Source organism: Populus alba, chromosome 7, assembly GCF_005239225.2.
Source record: "Populus alba chromosome 7, ASM523922v2, whole genome shotgun sequence".
In the NCBI taxonomy this organism is placed as follows: Eukaryota; Viridiplantae; Streptophyta; class Magnoliopsida; order Malpighiales; family Salicaceae; genus Populus; species Populus alba.
In genome coordinates this window covers 9784669-9800984 of record NC_133290.1, presented here as the reverse complement: position 1 = coordinate 9800984, position 16316 = coordinate 9784669, and the positions used below count along the sequence as shown (strand labels likewise).

The following is a 16316-nucleotide window of genomic DNA, read 5'->3' as shown; positions in this document are numbered from 1 at the left end:
CATTCCAACATTATCCTAGGGTCACAGGGTCATTAGCATATGAAACTAAACTAATTGAGAAGGGAAGGGAGAGAAGGAAAGGGAAGAGATTGGAATAAGAAGTTGTCGTGATTGTTATTTGTGTTACATTATTGTGTTACATTATATACGATAGCAATTTCATCTTTTGATCATTTTTGAAATTTTTGTTTGACCTAGAATGTAAAGTGTAATTTCTCAAACTACAATGGAGAAGTGAAAATGCAATTAAACCTTATGAAGCTTTTTGTAATTATCCTTAATTATTATACCATATTTGATCCCTATTTTTTTATTGCTATTTATTTTGTTTCTCAATCCTTTTCTTGATTAATATTTGTTTTTCAATTTCATCCATCGATATTTAAATAATTGAGAATTTTGCTTTTTGATATTTTTGTGTTTGCCTTCTATAGGGTAATTCTTGTTTCATGACCTAGGTTATGAGTTTTGAAGATTAGCCTGATTCTCACTTCGATTTATTTTAGGTCATTTTCTTGAAATTATTTTTTCTTTCAATTTAATCCTTTGACATTAAGTTGTTGAGCCTTGAGCTTTATGATTTATTTTGCTTTATATATATATATATATATATATATATATATAGAGAGAGAGAGAGAGAGAGAGAGAGTTATCTTAATCTTATATCTTAGGTCTCGAGTTAATTTACTTAACCGAGTTGACTTAGGATATTTCTTTAATGTTTTTCTAATAGTTTTTTTTTTTTTGTCTTTCATCATTTAATTTACTTCAAAGTTGACTTTTATTATTTTATTTAATTTTTTTGTATGAGATTATTTTAATTTCACGATCGGGTCATGAATTTAGCATGATGACATGAGTTGGGTTTTTTTTTTTGTCATTTTTATTTTTTTTAGTTCATTCTTCAATGTTTAATTTATTGGCAATTGAGTTTTATTTTTTTATGAGGTTATTTCGTTCTTATTTAATTTTAATTTTTTTTATAAAATAAAATTATTGAGAACTTTTAAAAATATTTAAATGGTATATTTGCATAATATTAGCAAGTTTTTTTTTTTTGTTATCATTCATTGTTTTTTTTTATAATCATATTATTAAATTAATCAAGCTTTTTAAAATTATTCAAATAAATGACCAAAATTTTTTTCTCATTTAAAAATACTATAATCACATGATTTTTTTATATTAAAAAAAAATTGACCTGAATTGTAGCCAAACTATCTATTTAGTAACAATTAAATATAATTTATCCTCTTCATTTTATTAAAAGGATGTTTAACATTTTATTTTTATTTTTAAATATTTTAATTCGAAAAAAATATATAAATTTAATATTTTTTATTTTTTTAAATAATTTTGATATGTTGATGTGAAATAATAATTTGTTTTTGAATATTTTGAATTTTAATGTATTTGTTTTTTATTTAAAAAACTATTTTGAACAACGCCCTTAAGGTCAATTCCGTCATTGAAAAAGCAGACACTCTCACTAACACGCCCGTAGTTTCTCTCTCGCTCGTATGTCGCCGGAGCTGAGGCTTTCGTAAACGTTATCCGGCTGGAGAATACGATTATTTTGTTTCTGAATTCCCGAAATGGAGAGTCTCTAGGAGTTTCTTGAGCAAAAGCGTGTTCCATTTTTGACAAGAAGAGATGTCTCGGCAAGCGCCATCGTCTCATTTTCTTAAATCGAAGACTCTCGATAACAAATATGTGAGCAGTCCATTTCTCCTACAATCCTCGCTATTTATGCCACTTTTATGCACGTTATGGATTTAATTTTCCGTGTTCTGTTTGGTTTCTGGGAAAATCGAGGTTGAAAAGAGAAATTTATCGATTCGAGGTTTTGTTTTTTTTAGTGTTTGTTTTGGTGAGTTTCAGTTTAGGATTTGAATTTTAGTTGATTAAGAGATTAAATTTGAACTTAAATTAAAATATGAGACTTCAATTTCGAATTTGTTAATTTATTTAATTTTCTTTAGTTTTATTTAATTTTAATTTTGTTTCCTGATTGTCTCTTAACTATTGGCTTTAGTCAATATCGAATTAGTGCGAATGCATGATTTTTAAGTGAGTATGGTTTATTTTGTTTTTGATGTAGATGCTTGGAGATGAGATTGGAAAAGGAGCGTATGGTCGAGTGTATAAAGGTTTGGATTTGGAGAATGGGGATTTTGTTGCAATTAAACAAGTTTCGTTGGAGAATATTGCCCAAGAGGATCTTAATATCATCATGGTTTGTTTCTAATTTTCTCTTAAAGATATACATCTGTGTGCAAGTGTACGCGCAACTCTTTTAATCTTAAATGTTGCTAGCTAGTTGAAGATGATGAAGGGCACTGTTATAGATAATTTTCTTGTTACTGTTTTAAGTTGGCCTGAAAGACTAGAGAGTTTATTGCTGACTTTCTTCGGAAACAGCCAACTTCATTTTCTGTGAGCTGTTTAGGGGTTGGCAAAGTTGAATTAAGTAGTTGAAGCATTTACTATTGACATCTCATAGAAAGCCAGATATGGTTTTGTAGTGTTTATAGTTATTGTCTTTTCCATATCTTCTGTAATTCCTCAAGTGGAATTTCCTTTTAAGCATTTATGTCTGTTAAGGCATTTACTTTTAATGTTTCATCTGGTTTTACTATGATATATTTTTTCTGTCTCTACTTTGCAAGTGTGGCTGACAGTTGCTTCTTTCTTTTTCGGTACAATTTCTTTGGTGGAATGGATTGATGTTTCAGCAAGAGATAGATTTACTGAAGGTAGCACTTGTTCTTTATTGTTATGTTTGCTTTTTGATTGAATATTCTTTTTTGCTGCACTTGAACTTTTCCTTTTTCAAGTCCATAATTCATTTAAGACAGCATATTTTGGGCATAAGGTTCTGGGCTGACTTTTAAATAAGGACCACTTTGTCAGTTACTGAAACTATTATGGTATCCGTAACCATGGCTTTCTTTACTAAAACCTTACTCCCTTCATCATCTTCTAGAGGTTCTATTGTGGATCTGTGTTTCAAGCATAAAGCAGGATGAACATGATTGTCTCTTATGTCCCCTTCACGCAAGTGGCAAACCCAAAGGAACTTCTTGGACAGGACCATAGCTGTCTAATGGCCTTTATATAATAATTCATATTCTAGCATTGGAAGTCCTTGGGCTTTCATGCTTTTAAAGTTAGTCATGACGAGAGTTCCCTCTAGAGAATGCATATTCACAGTATGTGATCATACTAGTTTGAACATACTACTTTGATTGCAGAATTTGAACCATAAAAACATTGTGAAATATCTTGGGTCATCGAAGACGAAGACTCATCTTCACATAATCCTTGAGTAAGTGAGCTCTTATGTTTTTGACTAACTGATAAATGAGGGTCCATGTAAACTCTGCTTCAAATTCATATGTTTTAATTTCTTTATGTTGATGCAGGTATGTTGAGAATGGTTCGCTTGCAAACATTATCAAGCCAAATAAATTTGGGCCTTTTCCAGAGTCTTTGGTGGCTGTTTACATTGCCCAGGTTTTTGATTGTCTCTTCAGTTAGTTGCTTCTTTTTGAGTTTTTATTTCTTTTCTAATTTATGCTTATAAAATATTTTGATTTTAGGTTCTGGAAGGATTAGTTTATTTGCATGAACAGGGTGTTATCCATCGAGATATCAAGGGGGCAAACATATTGACGACCAAAGAGGTAATGCACTGTTTATGGTGTTTGGTAACGTTTCATTTAGATGTGAGCACCTTATAATTACTTTGATTTCACATACGCTAGGGTGCTCAATCCAAAATTGTGTGATGTCATATTTATTCTCTCAAATAGTGCATTTCTGTAAATTCAGAGTTGCAGTGTATAATTGCTATATAATGTTAAATCTTGGGAATGATGCACACTTTCCATTTAGGGAAATATACAAGTGACATGACTGTTTATGGCTAATTTAATGAAACCCTTTTCCATTTGACAAGAGTTTTTGTTTGTATTCTTAGACTACTTTTAAAAAATAATGAAGAGAGATGAGGTGCCTATGTGACTATAATGTTTGTAAATGGATGTCCTGTGACATCACTGTACTTTTTCACCTCGCATGTTTTTTACTTGAAGATTTGCCTTTTTTTTTTCTTCATATTATGTTCTGTATTCTTCCTATATCTTTTAAAATGGTGTCTTTAAAGCAGTTACTTGACCTTATTTTTACTTCCAGGGCCTTGTGAAACTTGCTGATTTTGGTGTTGCAACAAAATTAACTGAAGCTGATGTTAATACACATTCAGTTGTTGGAACGCCATATTGGATGGCCCCAGAGGTATTCATCTCTTACCTGCTTTCATTTGCTATATGTTTTGTTCTATTTGTTCTAATCCATTATGATCAAAATCATGGTTGGAAAGGATAATACATATGATGTAGCTATTGAGGTGTTTACAAGCCTTGATCATGTGAAACTTGTTGATTTGTCAGGTTATTGAAATGTCAGGGGTTTGTGCCGCTTCTGACATCTGGAGCGTTGGCTGCACCGTGATTGAACTTCTTACATGTGTACCACCTTACTATGATTTGCAGCCAATGCCAGCTCTCTTTCGTATTGTTCAGGTTTGATCAGCTTTATATATATATATATATATATATAGTCAGTCTTTTCAGTTTATTAAAGTGAGCAATGTTTCCTGTTAAAACCTTTTGGGTTCACTGTCATTTTTCATCTTTTCTCCTTCATGTTGATGCCATCTCATGTTTCTTGTTTAGATTTTACTTGGGATTCTTATTGTCTGGAATGCAATAGTCTTGTTTGATGTTACAAGTGCTTTTTTTTTTTATTTTTTTTGGGGCTAATTGAATTTGTTGAACTGGTCTGAGGATTGACTGCACTGTGATGACAGAACTCTCTTTCTCTCTCAGGATGATAATCCTCCGATACCTGATAGCTTATCTCCTGACATTACAGACTTTCTGCGCCAGTGCTTCAAGAAGGTACATTGCACATGTCTAGTCCTCTAGCTTGATCAGTTTCTCAGTTCTGTTACCTAATTCCTAACTGCCTAATTTCATGCATTGATGATTTCTTGCTTGGTTTCCAATTTTAAAGTTGTGAAAGAACTATCCCAGCCACACCAATTTGGTCAGGCCCAACAACCTAGACCAAAATTAGAAAGGGATGGGAATTACCACTTCCTGTTTATAGGCTAATCTTTTGCTAGAAAGGATATATCATATACTGAGTTTTGCTAGAAAGGGATTCCAAGAAAGAAGCACAATTGCTGGTAAGACGGCATAGCATTGTCTTGTTTTCCCCTTTGTGGTCATTCCAATCAACTCTGGCTTGCCTAAGTTTGGTTTCAGATCTGATTCAGTTTTGCCTTATCATTGTATAGAGCTTTCAGCTTTGTAATTAATGTTGAATTGGCTGACCCCCGAAATTTGTCGGCATGCGTCATTTAGTTTAGATTTTATTCATTTATTAAGAAATGAGTTATTTGGTTGCGAATTTCAGGATGCTACGCAGCGGCCCGATGCAAAAACACTACTTTCTCATCCTTGGATACTGAATTCTAGGCGTGCATTGAACTCTTTCCGTCATAGTGGATCACTAAGGTTGAATTTGATTTTATTTTTGTCCATCTGTTTATAGTTCTGCTTATCACTTTCTTAACCAAGGTAGTTTATATGGATTAGCCTTAAACCCCAAGCCTAAGATTTTGCATGTGAGACCATGTGCAGTGGCGGAGCCACATAGTACATTAAGGGGGCAATTGCCCCCTTAATTGTTTTTGAATAATAGTTTTGAATAATAGGTATTAATTTAATTATTTTGAATTAATTAAAAATTATATTATTTTTAATTGAATTAATAAAGATATGGAATTAAATTTTTTCATGAGATGAATAAGCAAACATTTTAATTGTTGTTAGTAAATAAAGATTGATATTTGCAAAATTAAAGATTGGTTTTTTTTTAAAAAAAAAATAAATTATTTTTTTGTTTTTAAAAATGATTTATCATGATAAATTTAAACTATCAATGTTGATCCATATCCATGCATTATATACAGCATGTTATATGGTAATGGGTGTTTGAAATAAGTTTTGATGAATTAATGTGTATTTTATCATGAATTTCATATAAAAGATTGTCGTGATTTCATATGGAAGATTTATAATTATTATGTAACTGAACTTAATTTTATTATTATGCAAATTTAAAAAAAATGATTAAAATGTAAATTTTTTATGTTAAAAGTATTTTAAAATTAATTTTACTTTATATGAGTTAGTATATTTATTTCGAATTAATTTTTTATACATATTCATATAATATATTTGCCCTCTCATTTAAAATATTCTAGCTCCGCCACTGACCATGTGTGCCCTCAAATATTCAGTTTGAGCGTGGAGATGAACCAGTAGTTAACTCTATCCAACTGCTCTGCTGTGATTTTTGGAAGTGGCATCCAGTGTTTTATGCTTTAATATTTAAACAGATGTCATGTCACCATAAATTGAACTGTTTTTCTTTGTTTGCAATTAGATGACATCCTTTCAAAGTGTCAATGTAGTATCTTACCGCAAGCATGCATTCTTTTTCTTTTTTGTAGAAGCATACAGGAAGATGTTTCAGTCGATGCGGTAATTTTAAATGGAGATAATCAGAGCACTGGCCAAATTAGTTCTGTGGATAAAACAGAAGCTTCTGTTGCTGATTTTGAAGCTGTGAGAATCATGTGATCTTTAACATTGTGATAAGTTGTTAACTTGGGGACTTTTCTTCATATCCTTAGCGGAGAAAGAAATCAATTTTGCTTGAAAAGTGATTCACACTTTATTTTTCCATGGAGAAGCGATTAAAATATATTGGCACTACATCCTGATTCAAATCTTTTGGTTTTCAGGTTTCCAGGAAAGAATTATTGACAGTTTCTGATGATGTCAGTAAGTCTTGTAAGGATAATTCCTCAAATGATGATGAAGTCGAGGAAAGAACTGATAAATTAGACAATGATCTCCATTCAGATCAACATAAATTAGACAATGATCTCCATTCAGATCAAGTCCCGACCCTAGCTATTCATGAAAATTCATCTCTCAAAACTAGTTCTGGCAGACTATCTATGAATAAAGTAGCTGCTGCTTGTGCTCCGCTTCATGGTTCAACACATATGCATGACCAGGATCAGGCTCTGAGTAATTGTGACATGGAATCTCCTGATGCAAGAGGGAAAAACATAGATAGAAGGGATGGGGGAAAAACAAATTCTACTCATGTTGAGAATGGATCATTTGGTTTTGCAACAAGAAGTCAAGATAATGGGCTTCAAAAGGTAATTAATAACTGTTGCTTTCTTGGCTATGATGTTGTGCTCATTTGTTCATTGATGCTCCCCCCCCCACCCCTCTCTCTTCAAAGGCTAAGACCGTTTATTGTGCACACTGCGTCGATTCATATTGAATAGACAATTCTTGACATGATTAAAATGACACAAAATAGAGAAAGAGATAGATGCTTTGTTGGTTCCTAACATGCAGGGTTTCATTTGGTCTTCTAATATAATCTCAGTCTTCTATCTTTTGCTTGGTGCATTTTGTGTTCAGAGTCCAATCTTTTTTAAGTAAACCATTTCTTTTTGTGAAGAAAAGGAGAAATAGTACATGAATATAAAATTTTTAAAGAGCATGAAGCTTGGGCAGCATGTTAACTAAATATACTCAATATGCCTAGATCTAGGGATGTAGGTTCCTTGAGCAGTTCTATATTGTTATGCACTTTTGAGGATTTCAGCTGGTTCCGCTTTTGTTGCTTGAAGTAAAACCAAGTTGAGGATTTTTGGTGGAGCAACTCATCTATGCCTGCAGTGATTGAGAGGAACTGTGAACTAATTGCAACTCATGGCTTAAGGACATGGCCGAAACAGATTTCTTGATTGCCCATTCCTGATATCGCCGCTTAGTTAAAAAAAAATATGGTTGATTAGATTTTAGATTTCTACCTTTTAGTGATCTTTACCTTTTGGATTTCCATGATATTAGGTTCTTCTATGCCTCCTGGCCCTTCCTTCTAGTTACAAATCTTCTGTTGCGGGTTATGTTACATTTGCTTCTACCTAATCAAGTTTTTTGTGTGTTTAGTAATTCAGTTGAAAGTGCTTTTTGGCTGAAAAAGCACCAAATTAATGTCTTTTTAGGTGCTTTTCGAAGGTTTTGAGAATATATATATATATATATATATATATATATATATATATATAAAACATCAATTTTCTGCCTTAACTCAAAAGCACCTAAAACACAATATCAAACAGGCTCTTTGTATTGGCACTGTAGTTATGTATTCTTAATTTCCTAAAACAGTAAATGTCTGATAATTCCTCTTTGAATATTGTGTCTACCTTACATGCATAGCTTGTCTATTCTTCATCTTCTTTCTTAGTGTGGGTACACTGTACTTTTATTACTTTCCTGTGCTGCCATGTTGGAATGCATATGTTATAGTTATCATATGTGCCATGCAACACTTTATATGTTTTCAGATATATTTGAGCATATGGTTTTCTAATGTCCCATTTGTTTTCTTTCTGGTCGTAAAATATGGGGTCTTGTCCTGAGTTCAAGTTCAGGTTTCCAAGGGAGCTTGAACATTGACATTACCTACAACTTGCTCTCCTCCTCACCCATCTCACTTTCTTTCTTCTTTCCCTGCTTGGATACAATAATTGTATTATCTTATACCTTTGTATAACTGGGACTTTGAAGGCTGTGAAGACATCAATGAACTTGGGAGGAAATGAGCTCAGTAAATTTAGTGACACTCCAAGAGATGCTTCACTGGATGATTTATTTCATCCCCTCAATAAAAATCCAGAGGATCGGGCAGCTGAAGCCTCAACGTCTGCCTCAACATCACATATGAACCAAGGGAATGCTGTTGTGGCTGATGCAGGGAAAAATGATCTGGCTACAAGGTTGAGAGCTACAATTGCTCAAAAACAAATGGAGAATGAAATGGGGAAGACAAACGGTGGTGGTGATTTGTTTAGCCTAATGATGGGTGTTCTGAAGGATGGTGTGATTGATATTGATGGTTTGGTATGTTTTAACTGCTCAATTTTGTTCATTATTTAGATAATTAGTTTAATAATTCCTGACAACATGTGCTTTTCTTGGCAGGTTTTTGATGAAAAATTGCCTCCAGAAAATCTCTTTCCTCTCCAGGTAGTCAATCAAATTTTGAGCACCTCAATCAATCACTTGATTTAGACTACAGTAGCATTGCAATCCAGACTTGTTGGAAGTATTTATATTGATGAACAAAAGACATAAGCTCATTAGCAACCTCTTTTTATTGTTTGGATTGAGTGATGCCTGCTAAAGACAGGTATTTTGAAATATGAAGCTGCACTAATCTATTGTAGCTCTTCATGTTATGTAATAACCTTAAAAATGATAGTCCTTTAATGCTTTCTGTTCCTTTCTTGATAATTCAAGAATCTGATAGTATTTTATTTTCCAATGGAGGAGGAAAGCAACCTGTTATACAAACTTGTAATCTGATGATTAATATACTGGCTCCAATCTTTAAAGTTCCTCTTTACATGCAATGGATTGACTATTTTGATGATTTAGTGACAATGTGAAGTGAAATGACATCTCAAGCTGTTGTGGGTCGGAAACTCTTGAATCTTTGTCTAATTAGTCCTTAGATAAATTTTTTCATCAATTCCTGTTGTCTAATCATAGTGGATTCTTAAAAATAAGAATGCTATGAATATCAATTCTTCACTATCCTTGTTTTTTTATAACATGGGCTGGTTGTAATTGTTATTGTTTTTGCTTTGTAGGCTGTTGAGTTTAGCAGGTTAGTTGGGTCGTTAAGACCTGAGGAATCAGAAGAGGTGATTGTATCTGCATGCCAGAAACTTATTAGCATCTTTCACCAGCGCCCTGAGCAGAAAATTGTTTTTATTACCCAGCATGGATTGCTTCCTCTAATGGAATTACTTGAAGTTCCTAAAACACGTGTATGCCAGCTAGCTATGCATTGCATTTTGTTGTTTCCACTTGCTATGAGAGTTGCAGCTTCTAACATGAGGAGATAATTGCTTCCCAATATTTCAGGTTATATGTTCTGTCCTCCAACTTATAAATCAGATTGTGAAAGATAATACCGATTTCCAGGAAAATGCATGTCTTGTTGGCCTGGTAAGTGATTGTACTCCAAGGTTTGTGTTCCCTTGTTGGAAGTAATTTGCTCGAGTTTTGAGTTACTACAATCAAGCATTCTGTATTTTTTATAAAAGGATTGGCTCATTCCATCCTTAACTGGGGCTTGCGCTTTGTTCTTCCATTTCTGCATGTGTCTCTTATCCCTAATCCTTCTTCCTGAAATACTTGGGCCAGAACATTATTTCTATCCTGATATATTTATGGTGAATGTTATGTGCCAGATCCCTGTGGTCATGGGTTTTGCTGGACCTGATCGCCCCCGTGAGGTTCGCATGGAGGCAGCTTATTTCTTGCAGCAGCTATGCCAGTCAAGGTGGAGAGTTTCTCCTTTTATAATTCCCTTTTCTCCTTTTATAATTCCCTTGCTTTGATTTGCTAAACAGATAGGATTAGGACTAACACTGTTGGCTTTCTGGTGTAGCTCGTTGACATTGCAAATGTTCATTGCTTGCCGTGGAATACCTATCCTGGTGGGTTTCCTAGAGGCTGATCATGCTAAGTACAGGTTTGTAATTTCTTTTCTGGTTTGTGTTTGCAAGGTCAGGTATTTTTTTCCTTTAAAGCTGACAAAAAAACAAGTATGCTTGGAAGTTTGAAATGGTGCCTTTTTTCATGCAGAAAGACAGTCGGTTTGGTTGTATAGTATGAATTTTATGTCACAATGCATGAGTGTGAAGCTGGTGAATTTCATTAGAATTTATTTATCAGTCACCTTTGTTCATGCTCCCCGTTCGTCTCAAACCTCATCTTGGAATAGAAACACCACTGTTCTCAAAAAAGCATTTTCCCTAGGAAAGCTTGTTTGTTGCTGCTCAATATCACATTCTAAATCATGTAGCAACTTTGAAATCAAGTATGGTCTCTGTTTAAAGTAGACAGGATGACCCTGTACAAAAGCTCTACAACAGACTGCACAAATTTCCAAATGCTCATGGTTTTGTCATGGCAATGTTTAGAGCATGCTTGTTAGCCACACATGATTTCCTCTGTGTACCCTTCCCATTATCTTATAAATACACTGATTCAGCTCTTTGCATCCAGGGACATGGTTCACCTAGCTATTGATGGCATGTGGCAGGTCTTTAAGCTACAGAGATCAACCCCAAGAAATGATTTCTGTCGCATAGCTGCGAAAAATGGAATACTGTTCAGACTTATCAACACTCTTTATAGCTTGAATGAGGCAACTAGGCTAGCTTCAATATCCATGGGAACTGGATTCCCACTAGATGGTTTAGCTCAACGACCAAGATCTGGTCCCTTGGATTTCAATCATCCTATTTTCATTCAGAGCGAGCCATCACTTTCTGCATCTGATCAGCCTGATATCCTTAAATTTAGGCATGGAGTGATCGATCATCCCTTGCCTTCTGTGACACAAGAACCATCACGTGCTTCAACTTCACATTCCCAAAGGCTGGATGCCATTCAACCAGATGCCAGATATCTTGGGACAGACACTGATGGGCCTCAATCTAGTAATGAAGCAATCGAAGCTACAGTTGCTTCCAAGTTGCCAGATCCAGCAGCTTTAGGAAAAGCTGCAAATATGGGTATCAAAGAACCTCCAGGAATTGCTTCTAAAGAGCGAGATAACTTGGATCGGTGGAAAAGTGATCAATCTCGCCCAGAAACTGAACTTAGGCAGCAGCGAGTCACTGGTTCCACGCAAAGGACATCTACTGATAGGCCTCCAAAGTTGATAGAAAGTGCATCAAACGGTCTTACTTCTGTGGTATCTGCTCAGCCAGAGCAAGTTCGTCCTCTTCTAAGCTTGCTGGAGAAGGAACCCCCTTCTAAGCATTTCTCTGGTCAGTTGGAGTATGCACGTCACCTCTCAGGGTTGGAGAGACATGAAAGTATACTGCCTTTATTACATGGATCTGAGAAGAAAACAAATGGTGAATTGGATTTTCTGATGGCAGAGTTTGCAGGTAATTGGTTTTGTTTGTCTCCCTCTCTCCCTCTCTTGTTTTCTCCTTCATTTGAATTGGTCAACATGAGCTCCAATTGACTTCATGTTATTTGAACTTTTAGTGGGATACGGCTCTTTTCCTGCATGGTCTGTTGTTAGCAACACCACAACAAGTTTTGAAGTCTTATTTTAGGAATTTTAGTGATAATTTATTCCATCTGGTTTGCAGAAGAATTAGTATTTCTTGCAATGTTTATTATGGAGCTGCTGTTTGCCCTCAATATGAATTTCGAATGAGGAACACTTATATTTTGGGAACTTCTCTTGTTTTTTTATGGTTGCAGAGGTTTCTGGGCGTGGAAGAGAAAATGGAAATCTAGACTCCATGCCTAGAATTTCACATAAAACAGTGAGTAAGAAGGTTGGACCAATTGCACCTAATGAAGGAGCTGCTTCCACATCTGGTATTGTATCTCAAACAGCATCTGGTGTATTGTCTGGTTCGGGTGTTCTAAATGCTAGACCAGGGAGTGCAACATCATCTGGGTTACTTTCCCAGATGGTATCAGCAGAGGTTGCGAGGGAATACCTGGAGAAAGTGGCAGACCTTCTGCTCGAGTTTTCTCAAGCTGACACAACTGTAAAATCCTACATGTGTAGCCAAAGCTTGCTTAGCCGTCTTTTTCAGATGTTCAATAGGATTGAGCTCCCTATTCTTTTGAAGGTACAAAAGAGAGTGTTCTACAGCTTTGTGCGTAAACTTGTTTGAGTATTTTTTTTATATGCTATCTCACCTTGCTGCTCTTTATTGATTCACAGATACTCAAGTGTATCGATAACCTGTCAACTGACCCAAACTGCTTAGAGAATCTTCAGCGAGCAGATGCAATTAAGTACTTGATTCCAAATCTTGAACTCAAAGATGGACCTCTTGTAGATCAAATTCATAGCGAGGTTTGCCTTCCCAAGTTACTTCCTATAATTTTAGTAGTTTGTGACTATGCTACAAGCTGCCTTCTTACTGTCTTTGAATTTGCATTTATAAAAAATATGAATATGAGTGTCTTTCTGTCATATAATAAATTGTTGGTCCCCAAGGCACATGGAATTTCTAGTTTACTCCACGGACCTTTCATTAGCTGCTGTTCTGTTTTAGATTTGTTGTGCTTGTATTTTAATACTGCACTTGTTGACATTATAGAAGTACAGTGTTCTCCTTGTATACTGTACACTCTAGGTTCTTGGATCATCTCTTCTGCAATTTCTAATCCCTTTTCCTTGCATTACCATTCATTTGCCTGGGTACAGTCAACTAGACATTTGGTCTTGTAGTGGAAAAAACGACATACCAGTTACACCTCAACACAACCTTTCATTCTACGCATGCTAAAAGCCTCATGTTGGAAGTTCTTCTCTTAGTCTAGGAAGAGAGGACATGGCAGTTGCACTGCAGTGAAAGCTTTCATTCTATGGTTACCAAAATTATCGCATATCAAGTTCTTGCCTATCTCGTAAACATGGGAACTGTGTGGGTGCTTATGTATGAAATGTGAACTTAAATTTCTATCAAAAGCTGCGTTGGTCATCTTCATCACATGTTATCCAAGTTTCATGGCTAAATTGGTTTGGTTTGTTTATGTTGCCCAAGTTTTTTATTAGTAGATTTAATTATTGCAAGCATTCCAGTTCTCATAACGTTTGCTGAATTTTATTGTTTGAAGGTCCTCAATGCACTTTTTAACCTCTGCAAGATAAATAAGAGGAGACAGGAACAAGCTGCTGAAAATGGAATCATTCCACACTTATTGAATTTTATTATGTCTGGTTCTCCTTTAAAATCGCACGCATTACCTCTACTGTGTGACATGGCTCATGCATCACGTAATTCAAGAGAACAATTAAGGGCCCATGGTGGATTGGATGTATACTTGAGCCTACTTGATGATGTGGTTTGGTCAGTGACAGCACTAGATTCAATTGCTGTTTGCTTGGCTCATGACAATGACAACCACAAAGTGGAACAAGCATTGCTAAAAAAGGATGCAGTTCAGAAATTAGTGAAGTTTTTCCAATGCTGCCCCGAACAACAATTTGTGCATATATTGGAGCCATTCTTGAAAATTATCACGTATGAACTTTTCTCATCTTTCTATTCATTTATTCATTACCAATTGTTAAGTTTAACTCACAAATGGCAATCTATTGGTCAATTGAATTGTGAAAAAATTAACTATGAATGAAAAACTAGTAAACTGTGCAGATCCTCTGGGATCCAAACTGCTTAAATTATCAGTATTTTATCAGCATTTCATTCATACTTGTTGAATGCAGGAAATCATCCCGGATAAATACAACTTTAGCTGTTAATGGCTTGACACCTCTGCTAATTGCAAGACTGGATCATCAAGATGCCATAGCTCGTCTTAATCTGCTCAAACTAATAAAGGTGAAATTTAGCAACTCCTCACTGTCCTGTCTTGACTTTTACCACTGCACTGAGGAACAACTTGTAACATATAGATCAATGTTGCTTGCATTGTTGATTCTGCTGATGTTATTGCTCTTCTCGTGCTAGTGCTAGGTAGAAACCTTGTTTAACTCAATTAGGTCTGCTTAAGAAATAGTTTTTAGTCTATATTTTTTTCTATCCAGTATTTTTGTTCCATTATTTTTTTCGATGGATGCAATTCATATGCTGATTGATTTCTCCTTGCTCCAATGATCAATCTTTTAGGATATCTTCTTAACAATCAATGTAAGCCTTGTTTAGTAGTTTCTCCTCCACAGCTAAAACAACCAGCAATGCAAGTCTGCTTAGCATGGTGTCTTATCATGTCAAAAAACCACCAGCTTGTTCTTTTTTATATCAGTCTCGTTCAGTTATTTTTTACCATGCTGAAAGCTGCATGTGAAAGTAGGTGTTTGGTTCTATGATCATATTATGAATTGCTCAATGAAATTTGATGTGCAGGCTGTGTATGAGCACCACCCACGTCCAAAGCAATTGATCGTGGAGAATGATTTGCCCCAAAAACTTCTGAACTTGATCGAGGAACGTAGGGACGGGCAAAGCTCCGGAGGCCAAGTGTTAGTGAAACAAATGGCTACTTCGCTACTCAAAGCACTTCATATAAACACTGTTCTGTAAATTCGTGTCTCGCAGTTTCTTTTCAAAATGTATATGGTTTTTTAGGAAATTTTATTTGTTAGATTTTTTCCCCATTAAAAATATGGTTTGCTTGTGAGTGTATGTTTGCAATCATGTGGATGCAACAAGTTTTAGGAGTGTGTTCTACTTATCCAGGAGGTCTCCGAAACTCGAGAGTTCCAAAGGGTGGCTGCCTTTTTGCATTACCGAGCTACCAGGTCGGTTTCCCCCCCCCCCCCCCCCCCCCAATTTGTTCTTAAATATTCTAATTTAAACTCCAATGTTTGTAGTGCTAACTGTTTATAATTTTATGACTTCTTTTTTTCTTAAGAAAATCTCGTCTCTTATAATGGATTTATCATTTATCATTTATTAGTACTAGAAAGCTATGTTTGTTTGCGTGGTGAATTTCACGTTTACGGTGAACCACAGTTAATAGTTGTTTGGTAATCTAAAATATATTTTACTTCACGTGAGACCCATGCAAAATTTGTTTAAACCACTCTATTATTCATAGGTTTGCGGAGAGATCTCTCAGCTGTTTTCCACACCAACTCGTGAATAGTGGAGGTATTTTTTATTGTTCCGGCCAGGCCAGGTTTGATTCAAAGTTAAATGCATTGAATTGAGTCTGATCTAGTAAAATACAAATTCAATTTTTATTTTATTTTTTAATTGTGTTTTATTTAAAAAATTAGAAGATCACTTGATACTTGATAATGTAATATTTATAGAATTTGATCGTAATTTTAATTTTGTTCCTGATGATATTTTACATGATGTGCGTTTAAGAAACCAAGAAAATTGTAGTTCTTGTCGGATGAATTTTGTACGAAATTTGTACGTGATGAAATTGTAGATAGTTTAATGAAACAATAAAAAATATTTGATATAAGCATTATTTATTTCATGATGTAATAGCAGTAGTTAAATATACAATATTTAAATTAAAAATCATTAATACACACACACCCTCAATTTGAAAAATAATTTTTAAATTAAACATATTAAATTATTTTTTATTTAACCTTAATTTCAACTATAA

At 34.7% G+C, this 16316-nt stretch overlaps 1 protein-coding gene across 3 annotated transcripts; it reads left to right on the top strand.

The window, feature by feature from the left end:
* Positions 1-1453: 1453 nt before the first annotated feature.
* LOC118049696 (MAP3K epsilon protein kinase 1) lies at positions 1454-15639 on the top strand. 3 transcript variants are annotated; one of them, XM_073410355.1, is made up of 25 exons: positions 1454-1713; positions 2102-2236; positions 2736-2756; positions 3255-3328; positions 3426-3516; positions 3603-3686; positions 4198-4299; positions 4455-4586; positions 4893-4964; positions 5485-5585; positions 6587-6701; positions 6881-7006; positions 7040-7309; positions 8739-9071; positions 9153-9197; positions 9824-10003; positions 10101-10184; positions 10430-10521; positions 10630-10713; positions 11250-12142; positions 12468-12847; positions 12943-13077; positions 13845-14251; positions 14455-14569; positions 15095-15639. In XM_073410355.1, exons 1-25 carry the CDS (start codon positions 1654-1656, stop codon positions 15269-15271), a joined length of 4308 nt encoding a protein of 1435 aa, XP_073266456.1. In that variant the 5' UTR covers positions 1454-1653; the 3' UTR covers positions 15272-15639. The 3 variants fall into 3 exon arrangements, with proteins under 3 accessions (XP_073266456.1, XP_034915650.1, XP_034915648.1); XM_035059759.2 differs by having other exon boundaries at positions 6881-7309; positions 12606-12847; XM_035059757.2 differs by having other exon boundaries at positions 6881-7309.
* Positions 15640-16316: the final 677 nt, after the last annotated feature.